At 49.8% G+C, this 22,129-nt stretch overlaps 1 protein-coding gene and 1 pseudogene across 5 annotated transcripts in view; both read right to left on the minus strand.

Moving 5' to 3' along the window:
* Positions 1-471: 471 nt before the first annotated feature.
* LOC140609358 (ADP-ribosylation factor 1-like) lies at positions 472-10,854 on the minus strand (annotated as a pseudogene).
* Positions 10,855-16,590: 5,736 nt separating this feature from the next.
* Positions 16,591-22,129, minus strand: part of LRRK1 (leucine rich repeat kinase 1) — a 121,332-nt gene continuing 115,793 nt past the window's right edge. For all 5 annotated transcript variants that reach the window (XM_072796599.1, XM_072796620.1, XM_072796624.1 and 2 more), the window contains 3 exons: positions 20,282-21,132; positions 19,824-19,925; positions 16,591-18,023 (listed from right to left, as the gene is read on the minus strand). In XM_072796599.1, coding sequence (XP_072652700.1) covers positions 17,846-18,023; positions 19,824-19,925; positions 20,282-21,132 — 1,131 coding nt within the window. In that variant the 3' untranslated portion in view covers positions 16,591-17,845. The remainder of the gene's footprint in view (positions 18,024-19,823; positions 19,926-20,281; positions 21,133-22,129) is intronic.

Genomic DNA, 22,129 nt, shown 5'->3' on the forward strand with positions numbered 1-22,129 from the left:
CTCTGGGAAGTCAAACCCATCCCTAGGGGCCTCTCTCTTGCCCCTTGGCTCCCTGGTGGGCATCGCAGCAGGCAGGATAAAGGCATCCGTGGTGCTGGTTTGCAGAGGCCGCTGGCCAGGGAGCAGATCAATTGATGGCCAATGAAGGTGGCTATGAGGGGGCCCTGACTCCTGTGGATCACTCGGGTGCCTGGGACTGGGAGCACTGGGCCAGGAGCCCCAGCCCTGCTTCTGCAGCCACGGGGACCTGACATCCTTTTTCCCTCTCCTGGAAATCTCCACTCATCTGTCCACTCTGAAGCAGAGAGAGCAGTTGATGGAGAGGAGGGTGGAGCCCAGGCCGATAACGAGGGGCAAAGGGAAGGCCTGTTCCCTCTCCGAGTTCACCAGTTCATGGTGATGGGGGTTTGCTCACCACTCATGAGGACTTGGTGGCTGCAGCACCCCAGGACTTGGGCCTCTATACATCCATCAGGCTCGGAAATCTGGGCAAATCCATCCCTGGAGCTCAGCCAGGGTGAACAGCCCGTTCTTGGCCACCAATGTCTTCCTGAGGCCTGGAAGGACACAGACCAGTTCTGCCTGACAAGACCTGTGGACCTGGTTTCTTGGGCCTGGGGTCACGGGGGCTTATGGATAAGCTGTGTCACGGGAGGCAGCTCCCATGACCAGAGCCCGGGTCATTACCTGCAAGAGATAGGGAGGGACAGTGGCCTGCTAGGTCCCAGCAGTACTGGCAAAAGGGACAGAAGACAGGAAGGTGGATTGGCACAGCTTTCAAGATGCCTTCCTTGGTCACTTGTTCCAGTTCCTGTCAGAAAATAACCAGTGACCCCCAGACTTCATAGCATACAACGATCTTCCTATGCTCACAGTTCTGTGGGTCTAGAATTTGAACAGGGCCTGGGAGGCTGCTTTGCCTCTAGTCTGTGATGTCCGAGGCCCCAGGTGACTGCTAAGGGCAACCTAAGAGCTGGCAATCATCTGAAGACATCTTCTCTCATGTTTTCCCCACACGATGCTGGCTGCTGGGCCGAGGGTCAGGGCACCTTCGTGTGGCATCTTCACGTGGCTTGAGCTTCCTCTTAGCATGGTGGCCTCATCACAGTCCCAACTTCTTACCTGGCGCCTTATGGCTCCAGAGGTGAGTGTCTGGCTTCATTGCGTTTTCTGATTGAGCTTTGGAAGTAACGTGGCATCACTACCACTGTATTCCTTTGGTTGTTTATTTAATATTTATTTATTTTTAAAGATTTTCTTTATTTATTCAGGAGAGACACAGAGAGAGGCAGAGACATAGGCAGAGGGAGAAGCAGGCTCCTGATGGGGGACTCAATTCCAGGACCCCAGGATCATGACCTGAGCCAAAGGCAGATGCTCAACCACTGAGCCACCCAGGTGTCTCTGTATTCCTTTGGTTATAAGCACATCACAAGCACCCCCAGATTCGAGGTAGGGGGAACAGACACCCTTCTCCTCCTTGACTTGAGGGAGGCATGTCAAGCTCAGTTGTACTAAAGCACACGGGATAGGAGATGCTATTGTGACCATCTTGGGTCATAGTGGGATACACTGCTCATTGGTTTTCCTCTCACTCGGCCCCAGCCACGGTATCTGCACCGATGGCCTTGACCGGGCCTCTGCCATGTTTCTTCCCCCCCGACCAGCGGTGGGCCAGCTCCTCCACTGGCCTGTTAGTGAGCCAACCACACGGTACGGGGCAGCTCCCTGCACCTCTGCCTTTCTCACCGTGGCTGGGCTAAGGAGGCATGTTCAGGGTTCACTGGAGCTCAGAGGGCCATTTGATTTAGTGGGGGAACCCTGAGAGCCTGGGCTCACTCACCTCCCTCAGTATCTGCGGCCGTTCGTGTGGCTTTGGGGCTTGTTTTTCTTGGCTCTAACCTGCAGCTCTGGAATGAGGGGAGCCAGCAAAGCCTCACCCTGGAGCCAAGTGGCCTGGGGCCGACGAGCCCCCCAGTGGCCCAGAGGTTCCTCTGTGGATGGCTGCCCCTCCGTGGCTGTGGTTCAGGAGTCTTGGGACAGAGCCCTTGACCTGCCCCTTCCTATTTGTGTAAAGCTTATTTTTTGTGGTGTGCAGTGTCTGTGGGACTGAGGTGGAGTGAATGGCAGAGGTGCTTCCTGCTGCCTCTGGGGGCTCAGAAGTCGTGGACAGTGAAAGGAGAGTAGGTCACAGCTGTGAGAATTGTGGGATCTTTGGAGTTTCAGAAGCTACTTTTTCCAGAGACTCTCGCAGGAATAGTTTTCTCTGGATTTTTCAAACCAACCCCCTGCACTCTTTTTGTCTGTTCCCCACGTGCGGCTGACCCTCAGACCTGAGCAATCCCCGGAGTGGACACAGGGCCCGACTCAGGCCTGCACCTGGCCTTGGGCGACACGCCAGCGATGGAAACGTGTGTGTCTGTCTGTGCACACGCACGCACGCAGACAGACCCACACATTATGTGCACACGCACGCCTCTCTCATGCCACACACTACATGCGTCCATAGCACACATATACCACATACACTTATGTACACATACCACATTCTACAGGCACCTATACCACACACCACTCACACACCATACACCACACACATACACACCCAAATATCACACGTATTCATGCCACACACCACATGCCACATACACACCCACACCTCCACACTCACATCACACACACACATCCCTATTATCACAAATGTACCCATACCACACACACCCCAGACAATCATACCCATACATCCACATACCATACCCATACTGTACACAGACACCACATATGCCAGGCACACCACACATACATGCACACACATATGCCACACGTGCACACACCACTACACATACCACTCATGCACACAACACCACACATGTACACTATACATACATAAGGACACACACCACACATCACACTATACATCACATGTACACCCTCACCCTTCACACTCACACATGCACACACACCATACCACACACACACACAGCACACACATGTACACCATACATTCCCACACATGGGGACTCACACGACATACCACATATACACCCACACGCTCCACACTTCTACACATGCACACACACCTCACATACTCAGAGAAAAGACTCTTCACAAGCCCATGGCACCTACAGAAAAGCCAAGTCACATTCCTAAAAATTTCTATTGCACAGAGAAAGTAGAATGTTGATTACGATGTTCCAAGAAGTCCAGAAGAGAGAACGGCCCCGCCTCTCCCACAGCTGGCTCTCCCCTGGCATGCCAGGGCTCCTCTGGGCCTGCGCCCACCCCAGCAGCTTGAGTGTCTGTATTTACATACGTCCACACACAGCCACAGGGTTCCTTCTTCCCCAGATGGAATCATACTTGGGAATACTTGGTAAAGTAAACTCATCAAGCCCACAAACTCTCCTCAGAGGGCCAGGAGCCCAGAGGCATCCATTTCTCATCAGACCTCGCTGAGGCGGGGAGGGCAGGGGCCAGGCCTCCTGGAGCAGGGCGCCCTCTGGCCGCGGGTGGGGAAACCACAGTCTGGAACTTGCAGTGGGAGCTGGTGGCCGTAAGGAAAGGGGGTGGGGGGAGAGGCGGGGTCAACCTCTTCCTCCCCTGGGCTCCAGGGAGGGAGAAGAGCTCTTAAGATTTGGGAAACAGCATATCCTTTGGCCAAGCACTCAGCAGCTGGCCACCATGGTCAGCCGAGTTCTTTCTTGGCTGTGGAAGAGGCAGACCCAGCCCCTGGCTTACCCGAGGTGTTACTGGCACCATCTGGAGGCTCCTCACCACGCGGGGCCGACTGACTTTCTGAGAGGGCCCACATCAGGAAGTGCACGCTTATGGGGTACGGGGGAAGCCTCTGCACCCCAACCTCTCTCCTGCCCTGGCTCAGAGTCCACCTGCCCGTTTCCCTTGAACACATAGGTCCTGGCCCCTGACCTCTGGGCAATCCATTCCTCCTGGTCCTGAAGGGAATGTGCAAGAGCCACTGAGCTGAGAAACTCTCCTGGGCCTTTCAGGGCAATTGTCAGGGACAGGACTTGAACCTGGATCTCTCTGTGTCTCCAAAACCCTCACTTGCCACCACCTTGGGGAATAGCCACTCCCTTGGTCTTCAGCAACCCTGACAGGGAAGTTTGGGGTGAAAACTCTGGGCATTCATTTGGCTTTTGGAGTTTAGAGAGGCTAACTACAGGACCAGGCAGAGACCTTTAGCCATCCCTTCCCTGAGCTCAAGTTCTTGGGTTTCTCTGTTCTGAGGCCTCCTCCTCCCCACCCGTCTGACTTCGTCACCCTGGGACTGAGTGGTGTGCTGAGCCCTCACTGTGGGTTCTCTGCCACTGCCCAGGAGGCAGGTGGGACAGAGCTGGAGGTCCCAGGAGCGAGGGGCTGCCGTGGTGCCGCCAGGTGGTAGGAGGGAAGGCCTAGTTTTCCGACTCTGGCCCCAGCTGCTGCTCACCACGCAGCCGAATTCAGTGTGACTCTGCTCTCTGCATGCAGACCTCTGAGACCTCGGAACATAGCAGTGGATGGATGCAAGGGAAACCGCTAGCAGGGCAACTTCAAGGCCAGGGTTTGGGGGATGGGTGGCCCAGTGGCTGGAAGGGGCCGGGAGATCACCAGAGGGCCTGGGACTCCCTCCATGGAGGGGATGTCTCCCCCACTGACCAGCAGGCTGAGCTCTAGCCCACACTCTGCTCCACCGGAGGCAATGAACACCTAGCATGCTTTAGATACAATTTAAGCCATTTTAGTAAATAAAATCCAGATAAAATGTTAATTCACTTCCACTTCTTGAATGCGGCTGGTTGGAGGCCGCACAGACCTATCCAGCTCTTGCAGAGGTGGAGGTAACTTCTAGCTCCCAGGTGCAGACTGTATCCTCTGCAGAGCTTCCACCCCACCACCCCACCACCCCTCCTCTCCCCGCTCCCTCCCTCCTTCCCTCCACTTCTTCATCCCCTCATCTGCACTGCACCTGGGGAGGAGTTACTCTGCTCTGAGAGCAGAGTTGACACAGGGTGGAACTTGGCTGGCCTTGAAGGCAGAGGATCCATTCCAGACCAGGCCGGTGGGAAAGATGTCACCTTGCCCTGCACAATGCGACAGCACAGCTGGGAGGCCACCTGTGGAGGAAGTGAAGAAGCTGGCTCCCTGTCCTGGCCAGGTGCAGTGGAAGCTGGACCACCAGGCAGAGCTGTCTAGAATCCTCCTGGGCTAGTGTGTACTTGGAGGGGAGAGCAGGATGCGGCTCTCCAGGGCCCGTGGAGACGCGGAGAAGCATCTCCTGGAGCTTCAGAACGTGCCCTGTGCCTTCCCTTTTGATGTTATTTTTTTCCCCCAAATTTACTGAAGTATTATTGGCAATAAAAATTGTGTATATTTGTGGTGAACAACGTGACGTTTTGATACATGTGTCCATTGTGAAATGAATACCATAATCAGGCTAATTGACACCCATCACCTCCAAGTTGCCGCATTTTTTTGTGTGGTGAAAACTCTTAAGATTTGTTCTTTTAGCAAATTTCAAGCATGCAGAATATTACTACCTACAGTTACAATGCTGTACATTAGGTCTTCAAAACTTATTATGGAAGGTTTGTACCAGGGGCGAACATCTAGCTGACTTAGTCAAAGGAGCGTGCAACTCTCCATCTTGGGGTTGTGAATTCGGGCCCCAAGCTGGGTGTAGAGATTACTTAAAAATAAAATCTAAAAAAAAAAAAAAAAAAAAGAAAGAAAGAAAAAGGAAGAAAGTTTGTACCATTTGACCAACATCTCCCCTTTGCACCAACACCCCAACCCCTGGTAACTACCATTCTACTCTCTATTACTGACTTTGACTTTTGCAGATTGCACATGTGATACCGTGCAGTATTTATCTTTCTGTGCCTGGCTTATTTCACTTTGTCTGATGTCTCCAGGTTCATCCATAGTGTGGCAAATTTCAGGAATTGTTTCTTTTTGAAGGCTGACTAATTTTCCATTGTGTATATGAATCCACACCACATTTTCTTTATCCTTTCATCTGTTGACAGATATTTAGGTTGTTTCCATATAAGTGACTAAGAAGCTGCAATGAACCTGGGAGTACAGATACCTCTTTGAGACAGTGATTTTATTTCCTTTGGCTACATACCTGGAGGTGGGATTGCTGGAGAAGATGGTAATTCTATTTTTAATATTTTGAGGAACCTCTATACTATTTTCTACAATGGCTATACCAATTGAAATTTCTACCAGAAGTGTATAAGGCTTCCCTCTTCTCCACATTCTCACCAATATTTGTTATCTTTTGAGTGTTTTATAATGGCCATACTAACAGGTGCGAGGTGATATTCCATTATTGTTTTGATTTGTACTTCCTAATGATTAATGACATTGAGCAACTTTTCATATATCTGTGGGCCATTTGTATGTTTTTTTTTTTTTTTACAAAAAATGTCTATTCAGGTTTTTTGCCCATTTTTAAATCAGGTTGTTTGGAGGTTTTTAAAAAATGTTTGTTTTGTTTTGTTTTGTTTGCTATTGAGTTGTATGAATTCGTTGTATGTATTTTGGACATTAACCTCTTATTGGATATATGTTCTGCAAATATTTTCTTCCATTCCATAGATTGCTTTTTCACTTTCTTATTGTTTCTTTTCCTGTGAAGAAACTTTTTACTTTTTTTTTTTTTTTTTTTTTTTTTTTTTTTATAGCATTTTCTTTCTTTCTTTTAAAGATTTATTTATTCAGAGAGAGCGCAAGAGAGGCAGAGACACAGGCAGAGGGAGAAGCAGGCATCATACAGAGAGCCTGATGTGGGACTTGATCCAGGGTCTCCAGGATCACACCCCGGGCTGCAAGTGGCCCTAAACCGCTGCGCCACCAGGGCTGCCCAGAAACTTTTTACTTTGATGTAGTCCCATTTGTTTGTGTTTGCTTTTGTTGCCTTTGAAGTAAAATCCAAGAAACCATTGCCAAGACCAATGTCTTCCCTTATGTTTCTTCTAGAAGTTTCATTGTTTCAGATCTAACATTTAATTCTAAATCCATTTTGAATTGATTTTTTTGGGTATTGTGTGAGACAAAGGTCCAATTTTATTCTTTGCGTGTGGATATTCAATTTTCCCAACACAATTTATTGAAGGGATGATATTTTCCCCATTGTGTATTCTTGGTGCCTTTTTAAAAGACTAGTTGACCATGTATGGGTGGGCTTATTTCTAGGCTTTTGATTGTATCCCATTGGTCCATCTGTCTGTTTTTATGCCAGTACCATACTGTTTCATTTATTATAGCTTGGTAACATCAAGAAGTTTAATATCAGGAAGGTGACTCCAGCTTTGTTCTTCTTGCTCAAGAATGCTTTGGCTGTTTGGGATCTTTTGTGGTTCCAAGGAAATTTAGGATTATTTTTTCTATTTTTGTGAAAAATGCTATTTGAATCTTGACAAGGTTTGCATTGATTATATAGATCACTTTGTATAGTATTTGTAATATTAATTCTTCCAATCTATGAACATGGGAAATCTTTCCATTTATTTTTGTCTTCAATTTCTTTCACCTATGTTTGTAGTTTTCAGTGTATGGATATTTCACCTCTTTGCTTAAATTTATTCCTCAAGCATTTTTTTTTAGTGCTATTATAAATAAGATTGTTTTCTTAATTCCTTCTTGGGTGAGTTCATTTTCAGTGTATAGAAACACAACTGATATTTCCATGTTGATTCTGTATCCTAAAATCTTACTAAATTTGTTAGTTTAAATAGTTTTTATTTTGTTTTTTTAATGATAATCTGTGAAATTTTATTTAGAGATGCAAACAATGTCTGAACAAATTGCAAGATATATTATTTTTTTACATTTTTAAAAAATTTAAATTCAATTTGCCAACGTATAGTATAACACCCAGTGCTCATTCCATCAAGTGCCCTCCTCATTGCCTGTCACCCAGTGACTGCCATCCCACCACCCACCTCCCCTTCCACAACCTTTTGTTTCCCGGAGCTAGGAGTCTTTCATGGTTTGTCTCCCTCTCTAATTTTTCCCACTCAGTTCCCTTCCTTTCCTTTGTAATCCCTTTAGTATTCCTTATATTTCATGTATGAGTGAAGCCATATGATGTTTATCCTCCAATTGGCTTATTTCACTCAGCAAAATACCCTCCAGTTCCATCCATGTTGAAGCAAATGGTGGGTATTTGTCATTTCTAATGACTAATATTCCATCGTATACATAGACCACATCTTCTTTATCCATTCATCTGTCGAACAGCATCGTGGCTCCTTCCACAGCTTGACTATTTTTGTTTGTATGGGGAGTCTTTAGGGTTATCAATATATAACATCATGTTATCTGCCAAGGCAATTTTACTTCTTCCTTTTCTATTTGGATCTCTTTATTTCTTTTTCTTGCCTAATCGTTTTGGTTAGGATTTCCAGTACTTTCCAGAAGTGGTGAGTGTGGGATCCTTGTTTTCTTTGTGGTCTTTGAGAAAAAGTTTTTAGTTTTTCACTACTAAGTATGATGTTAGCTATTGGCTTATCATCTGTGATCTTTATGATGTTGAGGTATATTATTTATATATCTAACTCATTGAGAATACCTTTTAGCATGAAAGAATGCTAGAATGACAAGAATGATTGTCAAATGCTTCTATTAAGATGATCATATGATAGTTGTCCTTTATTCTGTTAAATGTGACCTATTGACATTGTATATGTTGAAATATCCTTGCATCCCAGGGATAAATTCGACTTGATTATGGTGTATGGTTCCTTTAATGTGTTTTTAAAATTCACGTTATTTTATTTTGTTGGGGATTTCTGCAGCTATGTTCACCAGAGACATTGATCTCTAATGTTATTTTCTTGCAGTATACTTGTCTGGCTTATGTATAAGGGTCATGTTGGCTTCATAAAATGAGTTTAGAAGTGCTCTCTTCTCTTGAATGTTTTGAAATAATTGGGAAGAACTGGTATTAATTCTTCTTTAAATGTTTGGTAGAATTCACTACTGGATGACTTGTTTGTTGGGAGACTTTTGGTTACTGATTAATCTCTACCCATTATTGATCTGTTCATATTTTTCTATTTCTTCATAATTCAATCTTGGTAGTTTGTGTTTCTAGAAATTTATCCATTTCTTCAAGGTTATCCTATTTGTTGGGGTATAATTGTTCATTGTAGGCACTCATGATCCTTTGTATTTCTGTGGTATCAGTTGTAATCTGTATCCTATTTATTTATTTATTTTAAAAAGAGATTTTATTCTAGTAGCTATAATTACAGTGCTTGTTTGTTGAAATGAAAACTGAAAACAAGTATACAAAACAGTTGATTACCAACCGTGTATTGAAAGCAGTAAGAGGTTCCACGACACCAAATAAATCAATTCTGGGGACTTCCCCAAGATAAAGTTGAACAGCTCCAGCTTCTTCAGTGTTTATCAAAATACAAAAGAAAACAGTAGAGGTTGTCGTTTCGATGCCAAATCTGACCCTTGCAGGCTGAGGGAGTGAAAGCACATGTAGGGGGCTGAGGTGCTGGGATGACTGGCCTGCCCGCCCGCCCGCACTCCTGCGGCTGAGACCCCAGGTGGCCCGGAGCCAGCCAGATGCCCACGCCACCCCCAGGGAGGCCGGGGTCCCTCCGCAGGGTCCGTGGGCGGTGGCGCAGCCCCCAGCCCATCTCCTGGGCGGCCGTGTAGGCACAGGCACAAGCACAAACGCTAGGGGATGCGGCATGACCCGAGACAGAGCGATCACAGGGACCCTATGGTGACTCATTCTGGCCCATCTTCCGTTCCCAACGGGACACAGCCCACCGTGGACTGGCTCTGGCCTCCACTGCAGAACCTAAACTAGGCACGTTTCTCCCTTCTGTGTGTTCAAGTGTTCTCCTTTTCTTGTATTTGTAACGATTTTAAAAATGCACTGAGTTGGGTTTAAAACCAACCACGAGAATGGATCTCAACATAGACCTAAGCCCAGAGGAGGCGCCAGGCTGGTCCACACAGCGACCCCGGAGGCCCGCGTGCCTAAATCCCTTCTCAGTATTGAACTCTGGGTTGATTCTCTTCGTACAATAAAAAAAGCTGAGTAATATTGCATAGGAGCCCCAGAAACTGCCTCGTTGGGAACACAAACTATTACATTAAATAAAAACCCGGCTGCAGGCTGCGGCTGCCGTTGACAGCTGGTGAAGCACCTGCGCCCGACCATGGGGACAGCTCCGGCCTCACCCCACAGGAGGGAAGAGGGTGCAGGGAGGGGGCGAGGGGCCGGGGCGCCTCCCTTCTGGTTCCCGAGATGTTTGCACAGCCAGGCCAGTCCCTCACAGAGCCCGTGCCCGCTGGTGCGCAGGCGGCCTGGGTGTACCGGCTCCTGTGGGCAGGCAGTGCACCCCGGCTGGGTGGTGATCTGGGCCGTGATCTGGGCGGTGATCTGGGCCGTGATCTGGGCCGTGATCGCAGCCGCGTTCCGGGCGCTCGGGAGGCCCTGCTGGTTGGCCACGCCAGGAGGGCGGCATCCCCGGCATCCCCGGCATCCCCGCGCTCATCCTCCGCCAGCATCCTCGCGGGCTCCCCACGGCCTCGTTCACGCCTCTCGCTTGTTGCTGTCACCCCCAAAGATGAGACCTTGCGTGTTCTGGAAGCAGTGGCACCACAGAGGCCGCCCATGGCCCCCACGGGGAAGCTGATGTTCTTGTGCTCCAGGGTCCCCACATCGAAGCCTATGGTGGGAATGGGGGTCACGATCTCCCCCGGCTTTAGCTGGTACAGGATGGTGGTCTTCCCTGCAGCATCCGGGCCCACCATGAGAAGGCGCGTTTCTTTTTTGCCAAAAAGGCCCCTGAACAGGTTCGCGAAGGTATTTCCCATGCTGTAGACTGGTGCGAGCAGCTCTGGCCAGAGAAACCCTCGGCGGCCCTGTCAAGGCTACTGCTCCGAGCCAGGCGTTGGTTTCACTTCCACCCCTTTTATTTCTAATTTTATGTATTTGGATATATTTTTTTTAGTCTAGCTTTTGCTTGCCAGTTTTATTTTTTCAAAAAGCAAGTTGACATTCACTGATGTTTCTTACTGTTTTTCTAGTCTCTGTTTCATTTATTTCTGCTCTGATCTTTGTTACTTCCTTCTTTATGCTAACTTTATTTTTTTTTTAGTTTATTATTTTTCTAGTTCCTTGAGGTGTAAAGTTACATTGTATATTTAAAATCTGTTTTCCCTCTTCTTATTGTAGGCATTATCTCTGTAAACGTATCCCTTGGAATTGCTTTTTGCTGTACCCCATAAGTTTCGCTATACAGTGTTGCCATTTTTGTTTGTTTCAAGATATTCTTTGGTTTCCCTTTCAATTTCTTTTTTGATCCAATGGTTGTTCAGGTGTGTGTTGCTTAATTTCCATATATTTGTGATTTTTCCAGTTTTCTTCCTGATATTAATGTTAGTTTCTTAGCATTGTAGTCAGAAAAAGATACTGATGACTTCAATCTTCTTAAATTTGTTGTGACCTATTTTGTGACCTAACATATGATCTATCCTGGGGAATGTTCCTATGCACTTGAGATGAATGTGTATTCTGCTGCTGTTGGATGAAAAGTTCTGTATATGTTTTTTAGGTCCATGTAGTCTAAAGTGTAGTTCAAATCCAGTGTTTCCTTGATGACTTTCTGTCTGGGTGATCTAGCCATTGTTGAAAATGGGGTATTGAAATCCCCTACTATTATTGTATAGTTATTTATTTCTCCTTTTGCAAATTTTAATATTTATTTATTTTGATGCTCTGGTATTGGGTGCATATATTTTTACGATTGTTATATCCTTTTAATGATTTGACCCCTTTATCATTATATAATTAGTTTCTTGTTTCTTGTTACTGGTTTTGACTTAAAGTTTATTTTGTGTAAATTTAGTTATCTCTACTGTCTTTGGGTTTCCATTTGCATAGAATATCATTTTCCAACTCTACACTCTCAGCCTATGTGTGTCCTTAAAGTTGAAGTAAAGTCTCTTATAGACAGCTTTGGGTCTCGTTCTTTATCCATCCAGTCACTCATTGTCTTTTGACTGGAGAATTTAATCTATCTATATTTAAAGTAATTATCGATAAGGACTTACTATTGACATTTCATTAATTGTTTTCTGCCTATTTTATAGTTGCTTTATTCCTTTTTTCTGTCTTGCTGACTCCTGTTGTTATTTGATGATTTTCTATTGTGGTGTACGTTGGTTCCTTTGTCTTTATTCTTTGTGTATCTACTCTATGTTTTTGCCTCCTGGTTACCATGAGGCTTACATAAAACATAAGCCTGATAAGAACCTGTTTCACCCTGATAAAAACTTAACTTTTATCACATACAAAAACTCTACCTGCTGTGAGGCATGATGAAGACAGTCTTCTGGTAGGGTCTCTATTCTGCAGTAGTCAGGATGGAAGAGAGAGGTTCTACAGTGGCATGCAGGGCCTGTGCAAGGCCATCAACCATCATGGCCTCCCCAAATGTAGCTAAGTCCCACTCCTTGAAGGTTTACTTCTGCAGAATCATACAGATGTGCACAGCAGAGCCCCTGTGTTGATCTTTCTTTTCATCACTCAGACCTCCCCTGTGTCCTCTGTAGGTAGAGGGAAGGTGGGGCAGGGGTCTGCCCTGGAGTGGGAGAAATGTGACTGGGGAGAGGTGGGAATAGGATGTCATCCTTTTCTGGATCTTTCTGACCTGTAGATCAGAGAGATGGCAGGGATTGGGGGGCGGTGGTATCCAGAACTTTAAGCCTATAAACCTGAAGTACCTTCATTTTTTTCTCCCTCTGCTTTCAGTTAACTCAGATTTGTGAGCCTGGGTGCAAGGCTGGGAGTCAGGCTATGGGCATCCTGCTGGGCTCCTGTGTTACTGCCTGTACACTGTTGATGTCTGGTTAGTCAAGCTTGTGGATCTGCTAAACACAAAACAATCAACCTCTCTTTAAATGTTATACTCCTTATATACCTAATATGTAACACCTGAGTCTTGACCAATTTCCCCCGTTAAATATTGATTTAAAATTCTATCGAGTCTCATCACATTTAACTAAAAATCAAAATATTAGACTACCTTCAGTGCTTTAAATACCCTAAGAAGATAAAACATACATAAAATGCTACATCTGTTATGAAACCAAGTACTCACTGTAAAGCAGACCCAAACTCTACTTGTTTCACATGAGCCCCTATCTTACTCATAGCCATAGTTCTTCCAAGTGTTTCTGAGCCTTCCTAGGTTGTAATGACAAGGGAGGGAGTGGTCATGACTAGGAGGTGGGGAGGGTGTCCTGGCCCTGGATTGGGGGCTGGGCTGGGTCCATTACATACACTGTCCCTCCTGATCCTGACAGGGTGAGAACTTCCATGACATCTCACAAAGAAGAAACCAGGGTCACAGAAGTGGGGGTGGAGGTTCTTGCCCAGCATTCAGGGTTTAAAACTTGCGGGAGATCAAAGTGGGCTTTTGGGTAACCTGGATGCAACCCTGGACCTCATTTTAATTGTGGCTGTTCTAGGGAGAAGAACTATAGCCCATGTCCAGCCTCTTATGATGCAGCAGTAAGCTCTCAGGGGCAGGTCTGGCCACAGAATGTTCCAATTCATCATTGCTCAGGTCTCTCTGCCTGAACTTGAACAGAAACTTGTTAGGGCCAGCCTGAGAGCATCACTTGTTTGCCTTCAGGGCTCAAGTTGTGCTGGTGGAAAACGTACACGAACATTTAGGAATTGCACTGGGCTGCTAGTAGTGGAGAGTTGGAAAATATTGGCTTAAACAAGGAAGTGATTTCTTGGTCCATGAGGTAATGAGGAGACTGGGGGTGAGCATCCAGGGCTGGCATGGAGGGCTGCCTCCCTATCACTGTCCCAAGATCTTCCCAGAATCCCTGGAGGGCCCTGGGCTTATGTTCTGTTGAGAACCAGGGAGGCAGGGGCAGGGCTCAAGGGGTTCCCACCGAGTCAGCCCTTTGGTGATGCTTCCCTGAAGCTGGACCCATTGGTACACTATCCCTTCCCTGTAAGGGAGGCTGTGAAATGATGCACCACAAACCATGGTCTGTTACCGAACAGTCTCTGCCAGGGCTTCTCTAAGTGCTGTTTTAACTGACTGCCCCCACCTCCCTTGGCCCTATTTCCTTCAAGACTGCTCCATTCTGCCCAGGATGAGACATATCATTAGGCACTTAGGGAGCAGAGGGTTTGAGGCCCCAGGCCCTGACACGCCAGAAGACGTGGCTTCTTCCAGGGTAGCAGCCTGCTGGCATCTAGAGGGGTTTCACGGTGCTGTTTTTCTGTGGCCTTGGTGGGAGGGGGTTCTGTGTCACCATGCCTCCTTCAGGCTCCAGCAGATGCTTTCTGCAAGAGGAGAAGCAGAGAAAGCAGGACCCATTCCCCTGGTCCAAGGGGCTGGGCAGGTAGGTGGGGTCTAGTGCACCCCCAGGTAGGGTCATTGCAGAGATTGCAAATAATCAGTGGCCCTGGAAGATGGTGACCAATCGGTGGCCAGTTGTCAGAAAGTGCTGTTTTCCCTGGTGCAGGGTGGTGGGCAGGAGGTGGGAGGAAGCTGGGTGCTTATCTGCTGAGGAAGGGGCTGTGATCCTGTAGTTGGGCTGCACGTGTTCATAATATTATGGGCAAGGGCAGACCAGGGTCACAGCCCACTGACCTTTGCCAACTGTTCCCCAGGCCCCCCCAGCTGTCCTCCTACTGTGAACATCCACCTCTGCCTGCATCCCAAAGACAGCCAGGGTGGGTTCTGCTTGAGCCATGAGGTCAGATGGCTGGCCCTGCCCCTGGAACCTGATACCCTCCCTGGGGATTTCCCAGGCCTCTGGACAGCAAGGCAGAGGTATGTCATTTCTGGGGCCCGGGGGAGAAGTCCCTCCTGACCTGACTTACCATCAAGGCAAGGCTTATATACAATTCAAACAGTGCAGTGAGGAAAGTGTAAGGCAGAAGCTAATGATCTACTGCTCTATGCCAGGCCTCAACTCTGCTCCCCAGAGGCAACCGATGCCTACCCAACTCTCAGGCATCCTTCGGGATATTTTCCCTGTGAATTTCTTTTTTACTCAAATAGTAACTCTACACACACCACCCTGTGAGTTGCTTTTGAGAAAAACAATGCATTTATTATACCCTGGAGAACATGTCGGACCAGTGCCGTTAGCCCCGGCCCTTCTCTGAGCAGCTGCGGAGTACGGCAGCATGGCTGGAAGTTCAGGCACTTTTTGACTTCCCTCCTGATAGAGGTTTGGGTTGTCTCCTGTTTGGGACCATTATGGGTGATGTTACAGCGACACTCTTGTTCTTTATCTTTGGGTATTTTCACAGGAAATTCAGCATCAAATACTTAAGTGGGACTGCTAGGCTAAATGGTCTGTGCATTTGAAATTTTGATGGATTTGGATCTATCCACCAAATTTGGATGGCCAAAAAGCCCTCTAAGGGGTGGCCCCACGGTCAATTAGCTCCCGTTTAGCCCACTTTCCATTTAGCAAAGTGATTTTAAAAGACAGGTCATCAAACGTCCCTGCCTAAAACTTAAAACCAGTAGCTTTGATGGAGATCCATGCCTATAGAGCCGTGCCTAGTGGGCCTCTGAGCTCCCCCTTCTTCCAAATGTTCCAGCCACACTAGCTCTTCATCTGTCGTTCCCACACAGCAGCTCAGCCCCACCACAGGGCCTTTGCACATGTGGATCTTCCAATGTGGTACCTGCGGATCTCCACAGGAATGCCCACGTGAGGGTAGTAAATGACATTTTGCTGCTGTCCTCATATCTATTTCCTCACTGTTGGGTGAGGTTGAGTGCTTTTTATGTCCTCTGCCTTCTTCCTTTTGTGTTTCCTCTTATCGAAAGGTATGAACTCTTTGTATGTAAGATATAAATGAGCTGTTTGCCTCTCATTTGTCACCAATATTTTTTTCGCAGTTGACTGTCTTTTGACTTTGTGGTAGCTTTTCCATTTAAGTTTCTAATTTTTATGTAGTGAAACCATTTCCTGCATGGTTTCCAACTTTTGTGAAGAGGTGCCCCAAGCTGGCTCCATGAGGCTGTGGGCTGAATGGCCAGCCTCTTGTCACAGAAGCTTATGCCTCAGTCTGGGGGGAGGCCAGGTCAGAGAGATGGGTCAGGACTGGATCATGGGGGCCCTGAGTGTCAGCCTAGCAGTTGGGCTGCAGGTTGTAGAGTGCAGGATCGGGGCAGGAGAAGGACAGGCCCCAGTTTGCAGTTGGGGTGGGTGGGAGTAATGGGGCAGCTGTGGGGTGCTGGGATGGGAAGGGCAGGAGAGGAGTGACCACTGAGGTCCAGCTAAGGGATGAGGGTGGGATGTGAAAGTGACATGGACAGGGGTGCAGCCCTGCAGCCCCTGCTGGACTTGGTGCCCAGACCAGCAAAAGGCAGTGGGGAGGTGGAAGCTGACAGAGTGGCTGCCTCTGCCCGTGGAAGCTGCTGTGGGGCTGCCTGCACAGAGGCAGCTGTAGGCAAGGTTGGCGGGGCTCCCCTTGCACCCCGACAGTGAGTGGGCCTGGCCAGGACAGAGCCCGTGCTGTTACTCCACACTCTACAGACAGAGGCTGTGACATCATCCTCAAGAGAATCAGTTTATTTTCAGATAAAAGGAACCACATTTGCCCGCATATCCCAGCGAATGTTAAGTCTGATTCTTATAACTTAATTTTACAAAAAGGTCAAAACCACTTAAGTATGACCTCATGTTCACACCACCATTCTGGGTTCAGCAGCCTCAAATGATTATTCTTGGTAGCGACATGGTACATGTGCATGTGTGTATGTGTGTGCATAATTTATAAAAACTGTTGCTGTCGTACCCACAAATCCCCCGTTAACAAGTTTGAATTCTATGCTTTGCTGTTCATGTGTGTAGTCAATGTTTAGCAAATACATAATTTGGTATAAGCCCCATATGATGTGACTTCACAACCGGGGCCTAACCACTGAGCTATTACTTAATTTGCTAAAGTGATAAACAAGATTATTATGTGCAAAACAAACAGGGCTTGTGCTCCAGCTGCATCCAAGTTTATTTCATAAAGCTATAAACACATGGCCCTTTCTTAAGTCTTGCTGATTGAGTTCCCCCTGCCTTTTGTCGGCAGGAGAAGAATGTAGAGGCTGAGTGGGTGCTCTGGGCACTGTGCTAGCTCTTGGCTTTCCAGCTGTGTCACTTAAAGGAACTCATTCATTCCCCGGATTGGGCAGTGCTCCTCCCCGAGGGTCCTTCTGAGGGCTTCTCACACAGAGACTTTCCTGAGCGGGAGACATCTGATCTTGGCTTGCCCAAGCGGAGGCCCTGGGCCCCGGGGACCCAGGGGCTTGTGAAATGTGCTGAAAGCCTGGAGGCCACTGGGGGAAGGGGCAGAGGTCGCAGCCCCCTCCCACCCTGCCCTGAACTGCTCCCCAGCTGAGAGCCTCTAGTGTAATTCCATCCCAGAGCTGGGTAGGAAAATGGGCAGGCCCACTATGCCATGAGGGCCCAGCCCCACCTTGTGTGACCCAGTCAGGAGCGGGATCCCCCTCCCCTGCTCCTGGAAGTGGATAGAGGAGGCAAGGGGAGTTTCCCCCAGCCAGGCCCTACCATCTTCTCTTGGGTTGTAAAACCAGCAATGGGAGAATGGAGGTAGGCAGCTAACTCTGCCCTGGGGAACCGGGGAACCCCCAAACCACCACCAGGGTGGTAACTTTTCAGCACTTCTAGCAGCAAGTGGCTCACAGGAGAACCCAGTCTGTCTTCTGAGTCCTTCAGTGGGTGGTGGGCTGCAGCAGAGGGGTCAAGCCGCTGGCCCCGGGGCAGCCAGGTCTGGAAGACCGTCATTCCATAGGAATTACCTTCTCTTCCGCATGCAAGCCTCCAGCCGGCCCAGCTCCTCATACGACTGGTAGAAAACATCAAACTCCCTGGTGCCCCAGCCCCTCCAGACAGCCAGGCACCACTCCATGTTTTCGTTCTCAAAGCCGCACACAACTGTGTCCTTTGCAACCACTGCCGCATCCATAAGCACCCTACAGAGAGAGGGGAGGTCTGAGAAAACCTCCAGGGGTCCCCACTTGGTCAGAGCCAGTCTGGGGGTATCTGTACATCCCAGCCTGGCAGCAGTGATGTGCTTGGATGCCTGCTTCCCCGGTGGTCCAGCCCGCAGGCAGAGGCTTCCTAACAGAAGAGCCTAGGGCATCACTTGGTGTTCTTGGGGATTGCCTGTAAGGGACTCACCCCATGAAAGGCCACAGATGCAACGAGAACAGGTGGCCTCTGTCACTGGACCCAGACCTCCATGTGTCCAGAAAGCACCATCGATGCTGCTTGTCAATGGCCCATAATGGATTTGAAGCACTGACTTTGTTCCCTTGACATCAGCTCAGGCCTGGTTCTTCTCACGCTAAATTCCCAGTGCAGGAAATGCATGATGGTATATCAGAGAAAAAACCTGTGCCAGCATGTCCTAACTATAGGCATGTGTTTTTTGAGGCTGTGGATGGTTTTGCTGATCTGTGCACACACCGCAGGTTTCCTGCTGGGCCTCAGCTGGACAGGGAAGCCCACGTCCCAACCCTCACTGCCGTGCGCTGTGGCCAGCACGCAAACCAGTATGAGCAGGGCCTCTAGCCTCCTCGGGGCTTTGCACACTGCGGGCACTCATTAGCTTTGCGCTGAGGGAATCAGTGTCTCAGATACATTGCAAAAAGCTGGAGGGATCGGGCTATGGCCCTCCTATCAGCTGGCCGCCTGGGCTGATTTCTTCCTACAGGGAGTGTGTCTGGTTCCTGGTAAACCTGCCTTGGGGCTGCTGAATAGGAAAAACATCGTTAGTGAAAATTTTAGGGACACTAACGATGGGTGATCTGAGGTCAACAGGCCTGGGGCTCTACAGAGTCGCCTGCTCCCCAAGAAGCCCCACCTGTGATCTGATTAACTACCTCAGCCCACAAAGTCAACTGGGGCTCAGTAGAAAAAACAAAACAAAACAAAATCCAGCTCCTGTTTCTGGAATTACTGGCAGAGCAGGGTCAATGGATCTGGTGACTCCTTGAGAATGCTCAATGCTTTTGGGCAAGAGAGGGGACCCGCCATAGACGTTTCTTCTCTCATTGTCGTCCTGGTCTGGGGCAAATAGGCCGAATGGGATTTTTCCATAAAGGAGATTTGTAGTATGAGGCTCAGCAGACAAAGTGAGGTCAATGGATACTGCTGTGGATACTGCTGGCTGCCAAGGGACTCTGGGAACCAGGCGGTGCTGCCTCCCATGTTCGTGGCCATGCACACTGCATCCAGATAGGCTGTCTTGCTCCAGAATGACCCTCACAGTGGAGTCTGGCCTGCCTCCTGGCAGGACCCCTTAGAAGATGGGTATGGAGCCATGGCTGAGACTGGGCTTGGGTATAGTGAGGGGTGGTGTATGCGAGGTCTGTGGCTCCTCTAGGTGCTATATGGGCAGGTGGAGCACCCCAGGAAGGGCCTTCCTGCTTGCTGGGAAGTCCAGTGAATCACCTGGCTCCCTGTTTCCATTGCAGTTGAACTCTAGCCCTGGAGACATATATCCCAGGCAGGACACTTGGTTCATAGGTGCACTGGGTACCCCAGAAATAGCCAGCCCTGGCCAGTGGCTAATGCTCGGTTCAGCTGGTACCTGCTGGGCCCCCGAGGAGCTGCCTGGAGGACCCCATCTTGTTCCTGCTCTGCCTTATGGCCACATCAGTGGATGTGGAGGACAGAAGGGCGAGAGGCCACTGTGTGGGGGTGTGGCAGAGGGGCCTCAATGCCCCACACCATAGCCCCGGGCCTACAGGAGGTGTCCTGAGACTTACCCACGTGGAGTGAGCTCACGGGCTTTTAAGACAGCAATGACTCGGCCCCGCTGGCCGCTGGCGTCCTTCTCCAGGCCGATGACAATAACATCGCCACCGCGCCTGCGAAACCAAAACCGAGAAGGGGAAGTGTTTTGTCCCGGGCTGTGCTCTCCAGGGGGAAAGGGAGCTGGCGGGCACAGAGGCAGGGCAACCAACTCGCCGTCTCTGCGACTGGATTGAGTTACTGGGAGGGCGCCGCAGCCGGGCCCAGGAGGCCTTTCCCAGCGGGAAACCGAATCTCCGCGGACCACGACTCTGCCTCGAGGGCCTGGTCAGCTCCCAGGGGGGCAGATGAGCCAAGTGCCACCGTTCTCAGGTTTGCTAAAGAGATCCCTGGGGGTGGGGGGGTGGATCGTGACAGCACCTGCCAGCTCCCGTGGCCCAGCCAGGAGCGCACCCCCTCCCGGGAACCCTACCTGGGGACCCAGATGACGTCCTTCACGGCCAGGATCCTCACCGCCTGCAGGTGCTGGCTGAAAGCCTCCCCGTCCACGGGCGTCAGGTCGTGCTCGGACCTGTCGGAGCCCGCCGTGGGCTCGTGCAGCCTGTCAGAGTCCTCGCAGTCGGTGGAGAAAGGCACGCTGGAAGAGCTTGCCGGGGAGCAGGGCAGGCTAGAGGAGGACGCGGGGGCCCGGTGCGGGGAGGAGGAGGAGTAGGAAGACATGGAGCAGTAGTCGGTCAGTGAGTCCTGATGGGTCAGGATCTGCGTGCCCAGCTCCTCGCTATACATGATGCTCACGTCTGCGATGGAGTCCCCCTCAGGTTCTTTGGGGCTGGCCATGTGGCGGCCCGGGGACTCCGGACCCAAGGGGCGCACGGGAAACATGTCTCTGAGCGGGCTGGGGTCCCCACAGAAATACCGGGCGCATAGCTGGTAGGTGGCTGCGTGGTACATCACCAACAAGTTGGCCCTGTTGTCCAGGCACCAGACGACCTCCTCCCCCCTGCACTCAGAGCTGCACACGAGCGAGGTGACCACCGAAGGGGCCAGGTAGGGCTCCAGCCTCCTGCTGATCTCCAGGGCTGCACAGTCGATGACCAGCAGGCCAGGCCCATTGCTGTACCAGACCTCAGACCCGCTGTTGACCACCTCCATGGCCTTCACGGGGTAGGGGTTCTGTCGCATGTCTTCATCTGGGATGCTGAACTTGGACCTGTTGGCCGTGTGTGAACACAGGTAGGAGCAGCTGTTGTCTGGGACACCGCGCACCACGGCAAACACTGCCACAAGCCCGTCATCTAGGCCTGCCAGCACCAGGTAGGAATTCTGCAAGCAGAAGACGGGACTGCCTGTTGGTTCCACGCAGGCCAGGAGAGAAGCAGAGTGGGCCCAAGGCTCATCTCTGCACCCACCCAAGCATGCCCAGAGAAGCAATGTTCCCCAAAAGGCAGGGGCTCCAGCAGGACCTCCTGGGCATGCTCCCAAAGGAGGTGTAACTCAAGCCCGGAAGAGCCATGCCCACCCTTCCTGCTGCAAGCAGGAGAAGAGCAAGCCTGGGAAGAGCGTGGCTCACAGCCCCTGGCAGGGAGCACGTGTGGCCTGCACTACACGACCTGCCTTCGCTCAGGCTGGGTTCCTGCAGCGTGAGCAAGAGGGGCCTGCCTTCTCCTTCGGGTCACAAGGGCCTCCTTCAGAGACGGGATGTGGTTCTGCTTGTTAACGAAGTGACAGCGGCTCTGCGTGCTTGCCACTGCCGCCTGGGCACTGGCCTGCCATAGGAAGGGCCGAGTCTCATCCATCTCTGTGACTCCACCTGGTTTTCTGCACTAGCAGATGATAGGTGCCTGCTGAACCTATTCTTGAAGAAATAGCTTCCAACCGAACCTTCTCATGGAGGCGCTTCTTGGACATTGTGCCTACACTCCCCACTTACCACACCTATTCTGAAATGCCTCACTGGTGGTGCTAAAGTCCTGGGGTTGCTCTCCACCCCTGCAGTGAAGCATTTTTTTTTTTTTAAATTTTTATTTATTTATGATAGTCACAGAGAGAGAGAGAGGCAGAGACACAGGCAGAGGGAGAAGCAGGCTCCATGCACTGGGAGCCCGATGTGGGATTCGATCCCGGGTCTCCAGGATCGCGCCCTGGGCCAAAGGCAGGCGCCAAACCGCTGCGCCACCCAGGGATCCCAAGCATTTTTTTTTTTTAATGTGATCTTTTGTAGCCACCAAGGTCAGCAGGCAGAGGCCAAAGTTGCAGGGACAGGGCTGATTGATGCCCCCACGCCCCGCCCCAGGGTCTCCCTGGAGCATCTCTGCAGAGC

This window comes from Canis lupus, chromosome 2, assembly GCF_048164855.1.
Source record: "Canis lupus baileyi chromosome 2, mCanLup2.hap1, whole genome shotgun sequence".
In the NCBI taxonomy this organism is placed as follows: Eukaryota; Metazoa; Chordata; class Mammalia; order Carnivora; family Canidae; genus Canis; species Canis lupus.